We start from the raw sequence: 17360 nt of genomic DNA on the forward strand, positions 1-17360 counted from the left end.
GCGGCGCGCCTTGTTGCGGGGGCGCGGCCGGCGCCCAGGGTCCCGTTTCAAGATGGCGGACGACAGTGAGACAGCAGTGAGGCGGCCGCCGGCGCGGCTCCCGCGACCGGCGGCGGAGGAGAACGACCACGAGCACTGCAGCGACTGCGAGAACGAGGCGGAGCACGGCTCCAACCGCGGGTGAGCGGCGCTCGAGGCCGCGCGGCGCGGCGGCCGCCGGGGCCCATTGAAGGGAGGGCAGCGGCCGGGAAGTGAGCGGCGCCCCGCCCCCCCAGCGCGCTGATTGGTCGGCGGGCAGAGTGCCGCGCTGCGGTTGGTCGAGCCGGCTGTCGGTCAGGCGGGGGGCGGGGCGCTGCGGGAGCGTGTCCGAAGCTCGGCAGGGTCGGGCGCGGCCGCGGCGCGGGGGGGTGACCATTGACCCCAGTGCCTTTTCCTGCCAGAAATGAGCCCATTTACTGTGTCTCCTCGTCCTGGCCTTAGGCTGTGTCTCCCCACATCCCCTCTGCCCTCCCAGCCCGTTCCTGGCATCCTCGTGCCCGCGGTGACACCCAGGATGGTGATCCCGCTTCCCTGGAGCGTGTGGCATCCCCTGCGTCCTGGAAGAATCCCAGGACTTCTGCACGCCCATCCCGTCGTTATCCTACACACACAGAGCCCGGGGTTTTGCAAGGCTGTGCCTGCATTGTCTTGTGGTTGGAGGTGTGGAATGGTGGAATAACAGCAATGAGGATGGGAGTGAGCACAGGCAGCGAGGCAGGTCCTTATCTCGATAGGGTAGAGCTGGAATGCCAAAAGTGGCATCGTCGTTACGTACTCATTGCCTTAATTAACACAGTGCAGAGCTCACTGTGTGTCCAGGATTTGCAGGAGAGGCTTGGTGCACATTCCAGCTGGGAATGGGTGTGTCAGCCTGTGGCTTTCCAGAGGTTTCCAGAGGTTTTGTACCTGGTGCTTCCCTCACCTGAGCCTCGCCACTCACCTGGAGCCCCAGCAGGTGTGCAGACCATCAGCCTGAAGAGCCCTTCCCCCTCCATGAGCAGCTTTCCATGGGCAATCCCGCCTGCCCAGCAACGGGAGCGAATAAAAGGTCACCCAAGAAATATCACAGAGCCTTTTTTTATGACAGCACAGCTGCCCATTTATATTTCCTTTGCCCCCCGGGCGTGGCTCCGTGTCTCGGTTTAATCACTTTAGCCGCGCTCGGGGAGGTTTTTATTTTCTTTCCCTCTGACATGATTAGGTTTGTGGGAGCCAGAGCCGAGCAGAGCACAGACAAGGTGCTTAATCACAGCCACTTCCCAACCCAGAGGTTCCTCCTGCCCTTTTTGCCAGGAAAAGGTGTGTTCTGGAGCCCTCCTCTGATCCTGGTGTGTGATTCCTGTCACCTGGAGGAGCTGGAATGTTTTTGGCTGCAGATGCCACAGGCCGAGTGGGAGATGTCCATTAGAAAATAGTTTGGATTGCTTGGGAAATAACATTAAAAGTGTGGCTGGTGGGCACAGTGATGAGGAGCACAAGGCAGGGGGGCTTTGGAGCTCTCTGGGAAATCTCCTGCCCCCCAAAACCTCATGGGGATCCACCCCGGAGAGACCAAGCAGCGGGAAAGGGGGTGGATTTCCTTCTGGATGTTGATTCCATACCGTCACATCCCACTGGGGTGTGGGAGTGTTTCGGGTCACCCCAGTGACACTGGCCCCAAAAACAGGGCAGGGGACGGGCCTGGAGCTGCTGGGCTGTGCAGAGCCACCCTGGGAGTGCTGTCAGTGCCAGTCTGTGCACTGGATCCAGGCACTGAGCTTTAAAACATGAACGTATTCCTTAGTGAAAGCAGCACTTCCTTTCCTTTTAAGGACAGGAAAGAGGAATTAGGTTTCCTCAGCCTCAGTCCCGTGTCAGCAGAGGGAAGTGGCTGCACTGCTCTCTGCTGTGGTCATCCAAGTTGATTTTCCAATGAAAACACTCTCACTTTGGTGTTTGTCATGTGTTCCTTTGTGTGGAGAGTGTGTCCTTCTGCTGTGTCCCTGGTGTTTGTGGAGGGTTCATTCCCTGACTCTGGAAATGGGCTCAGGCTGCTGGGGTTTGTCACCTCACAGGCAGCCAGGGCAGCGGTGACACCAAGGATTGGAGTGTCCCAGCCCCAGACAGGAAGAGCTTGGGAATTCCCTGAAGCCCAGCTGGGTTGTTGCTGGATGGGGTGTGAGGGGGGAAAAGGAGCTTTTCCAGAGGAGCAGCTGCCAGTTTGGCAATCCCTGCCAGCACTTCATCACAAAAGGATGTTCCTGGGACATCCACATGTGGAATTCAGCTGTAGGTGTTGTGTGGGGCACAGTGACTGAGCTCTGCCATCTGGAGATCCTCCTCCCTCCCCGGCCCCTAACGAGATTACAGCCTAAGCACTGCTCCTGATTAGCCCCGGGTTTGGCACACAGATTTTCCAGCACCTAAATAGGGAGCTGGGATCAACTCTTTCTCATCTGACACCTTCCAGCCTCTCACCAGACTGAGGGAGCCGAGTTGTCCCGCCTTGTGCTTCCTCCCTCACCTTGCAAAACCAAAGCCCTCAGATTTGGGAATACAGCAGGATCACCCACGGATCCGGGGGATAGAGAGGTAGATGCCGAGTACCAGTTTGTTACTGGCTATGTGTGGTGTTTTCCAGCCTCCAGAGGCTGGAAGCAGTCAGTTTGAGCAGGTCTCACCCTGGACAAGCCCAGTTGGTGTATTTAAGTGCTTCCAAAACCTAATTTTCGAGATCACTCAGGTTATGGGTGTTGTTTTCTGGGCAGTGGTTTGTGCCTTTCCCTCCAACTCAAGGAGCCGTCTGGTAATGGGAAAGGAGGGAATGGAGTGCCAGGCAATGGCCATGATGATGGTGATGCCTTTCCCAGGAGAAGGGAAGAGTGTTTTCCTTAGCCAGAAAAGAGACGATCGTGATCCCACAGGGAATTGGAAGATGTTTCGCCAACGTGCCCTTCTCCACCTGCTTCGTGTCTCAAAGCACTTTGGAATGGAAGGAGGATCTGGGAGGAAAAAAGGGAGGAAAAGAGCGCTGAGTACAGCTGGGAAGGCTGGAAGGCTGTTGGATGAGAGCTGGGCTGGCAGCTCCCCCTTCCTGGGGGTGAAGCTGCTTCAGCCCCCTCGGCTCCATGGGTCGGGTTGGCTGCAGTAGCTGGGGTTTTGGATGGTGGTGGCTTGTCCTAGGACACTCATGGGCCATCATCCTGAATTTCAGTGTCTGAGGGGCTGCAGCTGCCCTGGATAAAGAAGATATTTGCTTCCTAACTAGATTTAAAATAGAAAATACCTATAGTTGTTGCTTCTGAGTGAGTTGGTCCTTTGGGTTTTCCAGCATTTTCCTACGTGGTGGTGGCTCCTCCTCTGGGTTGGTTTTCATCTCCTTGATGGAGCAGGATCCTTCCCCAGGCAAATGCAAAACCTCATCCCACCTTCTGCCACCCTGATTTCTTCCAGGGCACGCCAGCTTTGCTCATAAATCAGGGAGGGTTTTACCTGTGAGCCTGGCTTGGTTGGACTGAAGTCATTAGCACCACGCTGGGACTTGGCAGCTCTGATTTATGGAGCCCAGCGACGCCCACGGAATACGAGGGGAGCATTTTGTTTGTCTCATCTGCCACCTGCAGCATCCCAGTGTGGGGGTGAGCTGGGAAAACGTGTCTGTCTCCTCTGCAAGGGGCGGCTTCCGGCCCTTGGATGCGCTCAAGAATTCCCCTCGTGCTGTTAAAATTGGTCGGAAATGCTTTGGATGCGTTTGTTGCCGCTCCAGGGTGGTTTGGCTCAGCCCGGGAGCCCGGAGTGGCCGGGATGTGCCGGGTCCCGCCCCTGCTCCTCCCCAGGGAGTTAGAAAAGCCGTCACACATTTGTCATGGAAATCAATAGCGGTGTCAGCGCCGCTGTGTTGGGATTAGCGCTGCTGTCATGTCCGAGCCGCGGCTCCTGCGTGGAGGCAAAGCCCTCTCCTGGCAGCGGGAAGGAAGGTAAGATTCCCCCCAGGGATGGTTCAGCAGCGCCGCGGGATGCTGGTCCTTGGAGCTGCTGCTCCTCTCTCTGCTCTGCTGCAAACAAACACTTCAGATGCTTCTGGAGAAGAGGGGAGGCTTCTCTTCCCTCCCCATTGTGGAGCAGCTCACCCTGAGCCACTGCTTGTTCCCCGTGCCAGTAATGCTTCCTGTCTCCCGGTGTCCCACACAGGGCTCTGCTGATCCATTTTCGGATCCTTTTCCTTTGGTTCCTGTTGGTTCCCTTTCCCCAGCACGTGCTGCTGTTCAGGTTTTTGTCCATGGAAAAGCTTCCCCAGCCCAGCAGCTCCGTGTCCTGCAAACCAGGACAGTGCAGCCCATCACGTCAGGTTTCTGTGCTGCATCCACAGGCACCTCCTCACCCAGCCCTCCCATCTTCATCCCTCAAAAACCACATTTCTCCATCCACTTTTCCCTGGTTTTATAACCCACTGCTCAGCTGAGGGATTTCATAGAATGGTTTGGTTGGAAGAGACCTTGAAGATCATGTGGTTCCAACCCACTGCCACCTTCCACTTGTGTTTTTTTAAGCTTTCTTCCCCTCCCAGCTCCTCCTTGTTCTGTCCTCGCTGAAATAAATAGTTGGATGCTGCTCCAACACATTTGCCAGCATGTTTCTTCTTTCTTTTTCCTGCTCCACCTTCCTCACCACTGTCTTGTGTTTGGTAAAGACATGAAGCTGCTGCAGGAGTGTGTGTTGCTCGGGGGGGTTCCAGGCTGGGCAGGTCAGAGCTGTGGGGTTGTCCCTGCTGTGAAAGCAGCAGTTGTTTTGGGCTGCAAGGAACGAGACACCTCTTGTAGAGTAAACATGGCAGAGCCACTCCAGGGTTGAATTTCCCCCTGGGCCCTGACCCTCTCAGAGGCTGTGACCTTGTTTTGGGGACCACTGAGGCTCCTGCCAGGCTTGGGGTGCCCCAGCTCTGCAGCACTAACATCACCTGTGCTGTGTCAGGTCCTGCAGGACCATGAGATCACCATGGGGCAGGCACCTCTCCTGTGCTTTGGTCCTGGATTTGCCATCAACAAGGCCGGGCTCAGCGTGGGGCTTCACCCCTGTGGCTGTTTTGGGGTGATCATCGTCAGGATATCCAGGGCTGTCCTGCATCCCTGGAAGAAGGAGCAATGCCCTGGTGTGTTTCCCACCCTGCAGTCCCAGAAATTTGCTGCTCAGTCTCTCTTTCTCAGCTCCAGCATAACAATATAATCATTTTCCAATAACAGCATCCCTAGAGCATCACCCCTGCAAGGGAGGTGACACTCAGCACAGTGTCCTTGGCCACCAGCCCTTCTGTGGTGCCTGGACCTGCTGCAAGGCCTTGTCCCCAGGGCTGGATCAGCGTTTGCTGCTCCCACATCCATCCTTGGGCTCAGGGAGGAGGAAAAAGCCAAAGCTGGACATCCCACCACTCCACAGGGTGGATTGGGGCACATGTGGCCACACAGGGGAATGTGACAGCAGAGGTATGGTCACCTGTGGTGCAAAGCAAACCTGCAGGGTGGGAAGTGCTAGCTCTGATCCCTTTTTGGGAGCTCACAGGGAATTCTGTGCTGCGAAGTGGGTGCTTGGCTGCACCCTCTGTGCACGGAGTGTTCCCCTCCCTGGAGACTGGCACTCAGCAGGGAGCCTGTATTTTCTTTGGAGAGCTTCAGAAGCCCAGTAAATGTCCTCCCCCAAGGCTGCAATGATGTTTCTTTTGTTCCCCAGGGGCCTGAGTCCAGCAAATGACAGCGGAGCCAAAAAGAAGAAAAAGAAACCCAAACGGAAGAAAGAGAAAGGAGGAGGAGACCAGCCCGACCAGGCTCAGGACCAGCCAGTGAAGGTGAGCCCCCCCTTCATGGAATAAGAGCCCCACACACCAGCCAGCCCCATCCTGAACCTCTCCAGTGCAGCTCAGGGCAAGGAAGGACTTTGGGGCTGGTTTTGGGCACTTGGCTGCTCTGTAAACTTCAGCTGTGGAGTGATTTCCCAGCCTGGCTCCGTGTGTGGGAATTGCTGTTGTGCAGGAGGTGTTTGCAGAGTGCTCCAGGGATAATGCAGCCTTTGGCTGGGTGTCCCAGCCACTTCCAGGGTCACACTGGCGCCTCTGAGCTGCTCTTTCCAGACACCAGCTGCCTGTCACAGGCAGGAACTGCCAGGCTGCCACCTGCCAGCTCCCTGTCCTGCCTGTCCTGTCTGCAGCAGCACAGGGGTGACACCTGATGGTGTTGATTTTTGGCTTGATTATCACCAGAACAGCAGCCAGGGAGAGCAGGGGCTGTCTTATCCCTCTGGGCTTTGCCTGATCCTCTCCAGCAGCTGGTGATTTGGGAAAGGGTGTGGGACATGCAGGGTTTGTCCCTGCCAGGGTGGCACCCTCCCGTCCCCTCTGGTCCTATGGCAGGGGACACATCAACAGAGACTGTTTTCTGCCTGGTGCCCAGTTCCCATCCAAACATTTGGAATATTTTTTCCATCTGAGTGTGCAGAGCTTTAAACTGGGGCTTTGCGTTTTTCCAGCTGAGTTCCCCAGGGATCGGGGAGGAGCTGGGGCTGGGAATTCACTGCAGAGCCACCCACCCTGAGGAAGAGGAGGAGGGAAGTGTCTTTCATCTCGACTGAACTTTTCTGCCTTGTCCCAGGGACTCCTCTGGAAGCTGCAGTTTGTGGATACAGATCCAGCTTAGATGGAGGAGGCTGAACAATGAGAGGGAAAAGCCCCTGCAGGAATCCCCAGCGCTGGCTGTGGGTTGATCCAGGGGGGCCCTGCAGGGTGTGAGGAAGGGAGGTTTGCTCCTGGGGCTCACAGCACCCTCTTAACTGAACCTTAAAGCATTTTTAGGCAGTTCATGCATCCCCTTTGTCCCAGGAGTGCCTAAAAAGGAGGTCTGGGTGTGTGGCAGGTGGCTGGTGGAAGGGTTCATCCATCCTGTAAAGGATTGAGGCTGGGAAGAGGGTCTCGTGCCTGCTCTCCCCTTCCTGGCAGTGCCCCGAGGCAGGGTCAGCTCCAGGATCCCCTGAGGAGGAGCCAAAATACAGAGCTGGTGGCTCAGCTTACTCATTTCACCTTCCCACCCTCCTTTCTTGCCCTCAGGTGAACTCCTTACCCGCTGAGAGGATCCAGGAGATTCAAAAAGCCATCGAGCTCTTCTCTGTAGGTCAGGGCCCTGCCAAAACCATGGAGGAGGCCAGCAAGAGGAGCTACCAGTTCTGGGACACACAGCCAGTGCCCAAGCTTGGTATGTGCAGCCCCCTCACTGTCCTGTGGGCCCTGGGGGAAGCCTTATGGTCCCCAGGCTGCTCCAAGAAGCCCTCAGAGAAACCTGGAAAAGCTGGTCTGTGGCCACCAAGTGAGTCCCTGGCTGGCCTGGGCTTCAGAGGCATCACAGCCACTTCTGCACCATTGAGCACAGAGGGACGAGAACCACTTCAGACATCTGATTTGATGCCTTCTGCATTTGGACATCCCTTAATCCCAGTCCTTGACTTGGGTCTCCCCAGCCCTCTGTGCCCAGTTTTCATGCATGGTGTTGCCACATCCTGGACTATGCAGCTCTCCCCTTTTTGGGGGTTGGAGTTTCCCAGCCAGGGGCCCTTGGGGGAAGGTAACTTGGGGTGAGTTGGGGCCAGACAGTGATGGGAGCTGCTCCAGGAGGCAGGTCCATGTGCTGAGTCCCAGCCCACAGTTTCCAGGTTTACCTGAAGCTTGTCATGGCTTTAAATTGGCTGCTCTTCAGTAACTCCCTTCATGGGGTTGTGTCTGACCTCTCTTGCTGCAAACACCTTATTTGATTCCCTTTCCACGGGAATTCCCTTTCTACACTGTCAGCACCACTGTGAGGCTTTTTTTGGGTCTCAGAACCTGTTTGCTGGGAGGTGGTCACAACTTTGTGCTGGGAAAATCCCAGTGAGGTGGCAGGGGGTCATGTGAGGCTGCAAAGCCTGCTCTTGCATTTCCCATTTTTCCCGAGGACCCTGGACATCACAAACTGCACTTCTGCTTGGGAAAAGCCTGGAGGAAGGGTGGGAGGTGTCTTTTGGGGAGGGGGAGGCACAAAGCAACCCATTCCTCTCAATGCCACGTTGCTGGCCGTGTCCCAGCATTCCTCGTGGTCCTTGGGAGCACACTCTGGCACATGAGGATATTTAGGGCTGGATAACAGGAGGGTTGTGGGATTTTTGGGGCCAGGTTCCAGAGCACTTCAGCACCTGCTCAAAACAGAGAGGGCAGCCAGGGGTGAACCTTTCTGGGAGCTGCCCGGGCTGGGCGTGATGGGGGAAGTTCTTGCTCTGGGCTCTCACCACCTCCCCATTGCCTGGAAACCTTTTCAATGCCTTTTTAAGGGAATTCCTAATTAGCAGGACTCACTCCTCCTGGCAGCACTGAGGTGGTGCCGCTGTGCTGACATCCCGAATAAAGCTGGAGCTTGAGCTGACATGTCCTGGATGAATCAGGGCTTTGGGACTCAGTGGTTTTACAAAACAAAAGTTGTGCTGTTCCCTGCAGCTCTTCCTTGGGCTCAGTGGGCGGGAAACACGGGCACTTGCCAAGTGGCAGAGGCCAGAGCTGGCAGGAGAATCACCAGCCCATGGAGCAGCTCACGGGAAAGTGCTGGCCAAGGCTGGGAGCATGGGGATGGGGAAGGATGAGGCATCACACGTGGACCTGGAGGGTGTAGCTGTGGCTGTGTTTGGTCACCTGAGCAGCACTGGTGAGGTTCTGGAAGGAGAAGATCTCAGGAGGACCATTTGCATCCTGCACATCTGTGGAAGAATAAAACAAGACGTTCTGGGACTGAGGTGTTTGTGTTCAGCCCCACCACTGCCCTGGAAGCAATTTTGATTCCCTGCCCTGTGTTGTCCCAAGCTGGGAGGGTGAAATGACAATCCTTGGCTGCTCCAGGGACCTGGGGTGGGAGACATGAGGAGTGTTGGTCCCCAGATTGGTGGAGAGTTCCATGGCTCCCTGCTCTCTCTTCCAGGAGAGGTGGTGAACACCCACGGCCCGGTGGAGCCGGACAAGGACAATATCCGTCAGGAGCCATACACCCTGCCCCAGGGCTTCACCTGGGATGCCCTGGACCTCGGGGACAGAGGTGTGGTGAGTACAGGCACATGTATGTTGGGAGGGCATCTCGATTGGCAGTGCCTTACTTGGACTGTTGGAGGTTGTTTTGGGGACGGAAACATGTCCCGCACCCCACCAGGAGACTCCAGCTTGGTGTTACACCACCTCCTTGGGGTTGAATGGGTCTGACTTCCCTTGCTGCAGTTCTCTCTCACCCATCCCATGTTGGCCTGGTTTCTCCATGGGGACAATAAGGATGCCTGAAGCCAGGAGTTTTCCCTTAGGAAAACCTTTCAGGCCCTGACCCACCTCCCTGGGAGGTGACCCAAGGGCACCAGGGTGTGTCCTGCTGCTCTCCCTGCTCTGCCCCAGGACCACAGTGCCTTTAGCAGGGACGTGGCTGTTGTGGCCACGCAGGAAGCATTCAGGGTCCCCTCTGGGGGCAGCTGGGGCAGGTGGTGGCTGAGTAACCTCCTTAACCTGCGTGTTCTGTGCTGCTGTAGCTGAAGGAGCTCTACACGCTGCTCAACGAGAACTACGTGGAGGACGACGACAACATGTTCCGGTTCGATTACTCCCCCGAGTTCCTGCTGTGGTGAGTGGCACCAGGAGTGTGGAGCAGAGGGGGTTGGATGCTGACAAGCCTCATCCCCGTGACAGCACTGCAGCTGCCTGTGCTTATCCCATCTCACTTCCTCCTGAGATGTCCCTTCCCCATCTGTCACCATGTGCGGTGTCCCAGGGACACTGCGAGGGGGGCTGTCACCCAGCCCTGCCTGCTTCCAGCTCCTCTGAGATATGGGAGCCTAAAACTGGACCTTTTTCCTCTTTGCTTTGATCCCTCAAGTGTTTGTGAACATCCCAGTAGCTGAGGAATTTCTCAGTGCCCTGGAGCTGTGGGAGGAGGGCAGCTGCCAAGTGATGCTGCCAGCAGTTACCTGTGGAGTCCTGTTGCAGCAGAGCTGTTTCCTTGGGAGTGTTCCTGAATCGAGGAATGTGGATTTCCTCCTGTGTCACTAGTGAGGACTGGCCTTGGCCTTGGAGTGCAGGAATTGCCATGGATCCCAGCACATCACTGTCACCCTCTCATCCTCCTGCCTGCGAGCAGGACACGGGCTGTCCCAGGGCAGGGGGGGAGGCAGGAGAAGGCACACTGGGGGCATGGGAGGTGACTGTGAGCTGTGTCTCTCCCCAGGGCACTGCGTCCTCCGGGCTGGCTGCCCCAGTGGCACTGTGGGGTCCGAGTTGTCTCCAGCAAGAAGCTGGTTGGATTTATCAGCGCCATTCCAGCCACAATCCACATCTATGACACGTGAGTGCTGCTCCCCTGCCTTTCTCATCCTGCCTCTTGCTGGCAAGTGGGGCTTCCTGGGAGCACTGAGGGGGTCTGGCTACATTGTCCTCCCCAGCCCACAGCAGACCTGCACCCTGCAGCCTTGCAGGAGAAGATGGGGGATATTTGAGGTGGTCAGGGCAGCTCTGCACAAGGACATCTCGAAAGTCAAGAGTTGTGAAGGCTTTTCCTTAAGGAGTGAGGTCAGCTCAGAGCTCTGGCTTACAGAATTCATCCAGGGCTGGATGGAGACATAGAATATCCTGAGTTGGAAGGGACCTCTGAGGATCATCCAGTCCAACTCCTGGCCCTGCACAGGACACCCCAACAATCCCATCTTGTCCCTGAGAGTGTTGTCCAAACACTCCCTGGCAGCCTTGGTGCTGTGCCCACTGCCCTGGGGAGCCTGGGCAGTGCCAACCACCCTCTGGGGGAAGAACCTTTTCCTGAGATCCAACCTAACCCTCCTCTGACACAGATTCAGACCATTTTTCCTGGGAAAACCGTGGGTAACAGCTCAAGGGCGAGCTCTCCAAACCCAGCCCTTGCCCCTTGGCCCTTCCCCGAGGCGTTGCCTCCTCACTCCCTTCAAGGGGCTGGAGGTAAATCACCCAGGGCGTTGGTGTGATCCTCCCAGGTCAGGACAGTCAGGTCTCATGCTCTGCATTGTTCCTTCCCCAAGAGAGAAGAAGATGGTGGAGATAAACTTCCTGTGTGTCCACAAAAAGCTGCGCTCCAAGCGGGTGGCTCCGGTGCTGATCCGCGAGATCACGCGGCGGGTGCATCTGGAGGGGATCTTCCAGGCTGTTTACACTGCGGGAGTGGTGCTGCCAAAGCCTGTGGGGACTTGCAGGTGAGTGCCTGTGGCTCTCCAAAGATTTCGCTCCGCACATCTCCCGTTCCCAAAGTCCCCTCTGTGACCAGTAGCGCCTGTGGGATTCCCCGGGACAGGAGAGAGTGATCCCAGCCCAGATTTCTCCTCCCCGCGCTGCCCTTCCAGGATTAAGTCCAGTGGCTTTGCTAAAGCTGCTCATGTAACACAGGAGAGGAGACTTTTGCAGCACAGGCACCTCAGGGGGAGCTGCTGGCCCGATGTTCTCACTTGCCCTCACGGCAGCTACGAGACCCTCGTGCCCCAGAACCATCTCCCACCGCCAGTGTGTTTCCGCAGGTACTGGCACCGCTCCCTGAATCCTCGGAAACTCATCGAGGTCAAATTTTCCCACCTGAGCAGGAACATGACTATGCAACGTACCACGAAGCTTTACCGGCTGCCCGAGGTGGGTTCCAGCCGGGAGCAGAGCTCAGGAATTGCCCCTGGCTGGGCCAGGCTGGGAGCTGGAGCACAAACATCCCGGCCGAGGTCGAGTCCTCTGCCTGGAGACCCGGGGTTTGCTCCGTGTGGTAAATGACTCTGTCAAGCAATTGTGCTTTATTTAATCTTTATGCATTTCTGCCTGGGTACCTGCATTTTGAGGGCAAATTCTTGGAGTTAGAGGACCCTGTGAGGTTTTGTTTGATGGTGAGTCATAGCCTGTCCTCCTGGTTAAAACAAGCAGGCAGATCTGACAGCCTTCATCTGTCCAAACACAGCCTCGGCGTGACCTTGGAGCGCGTTAGTCCCTCATTCTTCAGTCACACTGATCAGATCTGGCACTGCAGTTGTCCTGCTGGGGAAGTTCCCCAGCTGGATATGAGAGAAAAAAACAAACAAAGCATTAAAAGTGCCACCACCTTCCCCGACCTTGTTGGCTCCTTTCTGTCGGCCAGAGCTGCCCATTTGGGTTGGAAAGTGCTGTTTTAGTGCTGGGCAGCACAAGGCTCCCGGCTCCTGCCTCCTGCCACCACACAGGCACCAGCTGCTGGGGTGGAGCTGCTGGTTTCTGCACAGGAACTCAGCCCCAGAGCAGATCTGGGCTTGCTGAGCCATCCCAACCCTAGATTAGTAAGTGAGGCCAACTGGGAATAATATCAGGCAGTTTCTTGCAGAGCAAGGACACGTCTCCCAGCCTGTGCCTGCTGTGAGCAGGAGCAGAGACCTGGAGGGAAGCAGAGATCTGGTGTCATTAGTGGGTAGGAGGCCACTGCCAGTGGGACCTGACCTGGCACACGGGGCTCTGGGATGTGCTGTTCTCTCTGTGATCTTTGCCGTCGGTGTCACGGCCGATCACATCTGTCCTTTGCTGGGCACGCAGGGCTGAGCTGGGGGGCTGAAAACGGGCTGAGCTAAGCAGAGAACATCTCTGTGCTGCTTGCTGGAGAGCCCTTGGGTGGGAAAAACCACCGTGCAAGCAACAGAACGGTTTGTCCCACTTTCTGTAGACTCCCAAGACTCCCGGCCTGCGGCCCATGGAGCACAGGGACATCTCTGCCGTGCACAAGCTCTTGACCGAGTACCTGAAGCAGTTCCACCTGACGCCCGTGATGAGCAGAGAGGAGGTGGAGCACTGGTTCTTACCTCAGGAGAACATCATCGACACCTTTGTGGTGGAGGTGAGGGGCAGGACCAGGGTGATGGGGGTGTTTTCCTGGGTTTTGCCTCTGCTGGAGCTGTGAGAGCAGTGAGATGCCCTTCCAGGGTGGGCGTTTGCTGGAGGGTGGTGCCTCCATCCTGGGCTGCTCAGAGTCCCCTCCCACCCACTGGAAAAGCCCCTCTAAGGCTCTGTCTTGGCTTTATCCCAGCTCTGACATGTCACGGTGTCACTTCTGCCTTCCAGAGCGCCCCGGGGGAGGTGACAGACTTCCTGAGCTTCTACACTCTGCCCTCCACCATCATGAACCACCCGACTCACAAGAGCCTGAAAGCTGCTTATTCCTTCTACAACGTTCACACCAAGACGCCTCTTATCGACCTCATGAGTGACGCCCTCATCCTCGCCAAGTCGGTGAGGGACGGCAGGGACGGGGTGGCACCAGGGCACTGGGAGCTCACTGGGAAGCTCACTGGGCACTGGGAGCTCACTGGGCACTGAGAGCTCACTGGGCACTGGGAGCTCACTAGGAAGCTCACTGGGCACCAGCAGCTCACCAGGAAGCTCATGGCAGGCTGGACACCCTTGGTTTTGTGGGAAGGGCCAGCCACAGGGCTGTTCCTAAAATCCTAAAGGATCTGCCACTCAGGAGAGGGTTGCAGGGGTACTCTGAGCCTTCCAGCTCATGGTGAGCAGAGCTCAGGGTGTCTGCTCATGTCCTACAGCAAACAGTCCTGCTGTGTGTCCATGGCACTTGGATTGAGGGGGGGTACACTGAGGCTGAGCTCTTCCCTGCTGGCCTTGGGCCCTTTTTTTGGGATGCAGAGCTGGGCAGGAGAGGGGGACAGGCAGCTCACAGGCAGGAGGAGCTCTCCAGCATAAAAGCAGGAGCTCATGGCTTTGTGTCTTCCCTGAGCAGAAAGGATTCGACGTCTTCAATGCACTGGATCTCATGGAAAACAAAACCTTCCTGGAGAAGCTGAAGTTTGGGATCGGGGACGGGAACCTGCAGTATTACCTGTACAATTGGAAGTGTCCCAGCATGGCCCCAGAGAAGGTCAGTGCTCTGGGGTGGGGGGTTCTCCTCGTGTGTTGGAGGGGGTCTCGTCCCCACAGCCCCAGGGAGATGAGTTTGTTACACACCCCTCGGTGTTCCCAGGCTGGCTGGTGTCTGTCACATGTGGTGACAGGTGAATCCAGTGTCAGCTCCTCTGTGCTGTCCCTGCTGTGCCTGCACAAAGTGTGTCCCTGGGGAAAATCCCTGGACACTCATCTCTCCAGGCTCATTTTAGTCTTGGACTAGTGCAGGTCCACCTCCCACACACCTGCACGGGCAAGCCCTCCCCTCTGTGGGAGCAGGGCAGGCACAGAGGAGACAGGCAGAGGGCTGCAGGGGGACACATGGGACACCAGTGGTTGTGACAGTCACCTGGGAAGCAGTTGCTGTGCCCTGTGAGCCCTCACAGGACCCAGGAGTCACCACACAGCCCTGGATGTCACTGTCCTAGTGGGGTGGGAGGAACAACCACCCCTCTGGAGAGAGCAGGAGAACTTGAGAGGTGTTGGGTTGTTGTGAACAGGATCCCATGAGGATGAGCTGTGCCACCACGAGCCATGGAGTCACAGGGTGTCACCTTGTCCCCAGGGCCAGCAGCCACTCCCCACCCAGCTGCTCCCAGTGCTGGGCTGTGGGCACCCCTTCTGCCAGGCCTGGCTGTTCTTAGGCAGTACCTGGTTGCCACTGTCCCTCCACCCTGAAGATGTTCAGCATCTGTCCAGTCCACAGCCCCCTTGGAGAGGATGGTGCTTGAGAACCAGAATCTGCACAGCTACATCCCAGCTAATTAATGCCTTAACGGCTAATTAATGCCTTGATGGCAGTCACAGGGCTTTGCTTCCATGGTGTGAAGCCAAGTCTGTCTCTGGACACAAAACACACACCCTAAACCAGCCTCACTTGGCCACTGAGCCTTCCAGGAAACCCCAGGAGGTTCCCAGGAGGTGTCAGCAATCCCTTTTCTCACTGGAAGAGCTGATGGGTTGGAGAGCCTGGTGCTGGGAATGCTCCCAGGATGTGCCCTGTGGTGGGGCTGACCAGAGACCAGGACCACCCACCAGCAGTGGGACTTGTCCCAGGACTGGGCTCTGGGAAGCAGCTTCTCCCAGATCATAGAATCATGGAATGGTTTGGGTTGGAAGGGACCTTAAAGCCCATCCAGTTCCATCTCCTTGCCATAGGCAGGGACACCTTCCACTAGCCCAGGTTGCTCCAAGCCCCGTCCAACCTGGCCTTGGACACTTCCAGGGATGGGGCAGCCACAGCTTCTCTGGACACCCTGTGCCAGGGCCTCCCCACCCTCACAGCCAAGAATTTCTTCCCAATAGAATTCCTTCCCAATCTCCCATCTAACCCTGCCCTCTGGCAGTTTGAAGCCATTCCCCCTTGTCCTGTCCCTCCATCCCTTGTCCCAAGTCCCTCTCCAGCTCTCCTGGAGCCCCTTTAGGCCCTGGAAGGGGCTCTCAGGTCTCCCTGGAGCCTTCTCTTCTCCAGGTGAACCCCCCCAACTCTCCCAGCCTGGCTGCATGGCAGAGCTGTTCCCTCCCTCTAATCATGAGCTCAGGAACTTCCTTGGCTCGTGAGTCAAGTCTGTCTCACAGCCTGGCGGGGTTTGTGGTTTGTCACACCCCAAACATTGGTCACCTCCCCAGAGCTGGGCAAGTGCCCTTGTGCCCATTCAGCCACAAGCCCAGGGCTTTGCTGCTCTCAAATATCCCAAAACTGGTGAGGAAACCCACATGGACAACTCTAAGCCCTCCCAGCTGGCACAGTGAGGGGTTGGGAGCTGTGTCTGCCCGGAGCTGGGAACGCCGGTGCTCGGGCACATCCTGACTCCCCATTTCCATTGCTCCCAGGTCGGACTGGTGCTGCAGTAAGTGAGCCCTTGCCAGGAGAGCATGGAGGAGCCGGGCCTGGTGGAGGTGCTGCCCCTCATCCTTTCTGCCAAAGCTGGACCCACACCGGGTCAGGGGGAACCGGAGCAGCCGCCCACGGCTCCCGCCGCCACCCGCCGCCTCCTCGTCTGGTCTAATGTGCATCCTCGTAAAGACACGATCAAGGGAATGTAACTGCTGAAACTAGATCATGATTGGCATATAATGGAGTTAACGGGTGAATAATAAAAGTATATATTATATATATTTTAAATCTTTCCTGTTCCCAACTGCCATGAGTCGCATTCGGCCGCTGCACCGGGACTGTTCTCCGTGGGCACACCGAGGTGGAGGCTGCGGCGCCGGCGCGGTGGAGCTCCGGGATGTGGTGGCCAGTGGCCAGGTCCTCCTGCCTGCCCTGAGGGTGCTTTGGGCTCTCCCCTGCTTGGCTCTTTGCCCCCAGTTTGCTCCCTCCTCCGTTCAACTGGCTCCCTCCCTGCGGGCTCGGGAGCACGTCGGAATTCCTTCCTAAGGGCTATTTGTGGAAGCGATGCCTTGTCCCATCTCCTCCCAGACGTGGAGACTCCAACCCTGCAACGGGGCGAGCGCTGAACTGAGGGGCAGCAGCCCCCGAAGATCCAGGGGGACTCAGCTCTGGCACACCCTGCTCTGCTCAGACTCCTGGGGCTCCTTCCCTGTAACGCTGGGGCTGTGGGCACCAGGAGATGCTCCATCACCGCTGCCTCAGCTGCTTTTCTCTGGAAGCATGGAAATATGGATACATGCCACCAGCATCACCCCGGGCCTTCAGGCTCCCCAGCCACCCTGGTGCCTCCACCAGCTCCCAGCTCGTCATCTTGTGCTGTGGGATCTACCAAGATAAAGGAAAAGTTTTCTCTCATGGAAAACCTTCATCCCATCGAGATACTTTGGGAAAGGAGCGCCCGGACAGCCTCCTGCCGTGTCACGAACCGTGTCCGCCCAGCGCTCCGAGATGCTCCTGCCCTCCCAGCCAAAGGTTTCCAAAGCTGCACACCAAGGCCAAGACCCCCCGTCTATGCACTCCCACACCTCCCTGTCCCCGCGTGTCCCTGTCACACCCTGTGGCACCACGGACCCCCAGGGTCTCTGCCCACCCCAGCCTGGACCTGCGGGGCCCCAGTGGGGACCAGGAGCCCGTCACGTCCCCCCCCGGCAGCGCCATCACATCCCCCTGCTCGGGGTCCTGTGTCACCTATGCAAGTACCTCTGTGTCCCCTCCGGTGTCCCTGCTGTGCTGGGGGAGGCTGGGTGCGGGTGGGGGGCAGCCAGTGGGACCCTCCCCTTGCCCCCAGGGCGGGTTTGAGGGCTGTTCCCCCCGGCTTCCATGGGTGCAGGACCCGTGGGTGCTCGGCAGCTCCCTGGGGCAGTGCTGGTTTGGGGGTGGGCTCGGCCCTTATCCCCCCACAACGGGCCCTGGGGGGTGACAGGGACAGCGGGACAGGCTCTGTTAAAATAAAACCTTTATTGACTGGCTTGACCTCGGGGTATAAATGTGTGCCAG

General features: G+C 57.3%; 1 protein-coding gene across 1 annotated transcript; it reads left to right on the forward strand.

The window, feature by feature from the left end:
- The first annotated feature begins 25 nt into the window (after positions 1–25).
- Positions 26–17336, forward strand: NMT1 (N-myristoyltransferase 1). Its single transcript, XM_027701678.1, has 12 exons — positions 26–180; positions 5743–5857; positions 7109–7253; positions 8997–9115; positions 9586–9677; positions 10278–10394; positions 11098–11268; positions 11587–11695; positions 12738–12908; positions 13133–13300; positions 13806–13943; positions 15800–17336. The coding sequence occupies exons 1-12, from the start codon at positions 53–55 to the stop codon at positions 15818–15820; spliced, it is 1494 nt and encodes a 497-aa protein (XP_027557479.1). The 5' UTR covers positions 26–52; the 3' UTR covers positions 15821–17336.
- The last annotated feature ends 24 nt before the right edge of the window (positions 17337–17360 follow it).

The sequence above is a fragment of the Neopelma chrysocephalum genome, unplaced genomic scaffold (genome assembly GCF_003984885.1).
Source record: "Neopelma chrysocephalum unplaced genomic scaffold, ASM398488v2 Primary Assembly neopelma1_165, whole genome shotgun sequence".
Classification (NCBI taxonomy): Eukaryota; Metazoa; Chordata; class Aves; order Passeriformes; family Pipridae; genus Neopelma; species Neopelma chrysocephalum.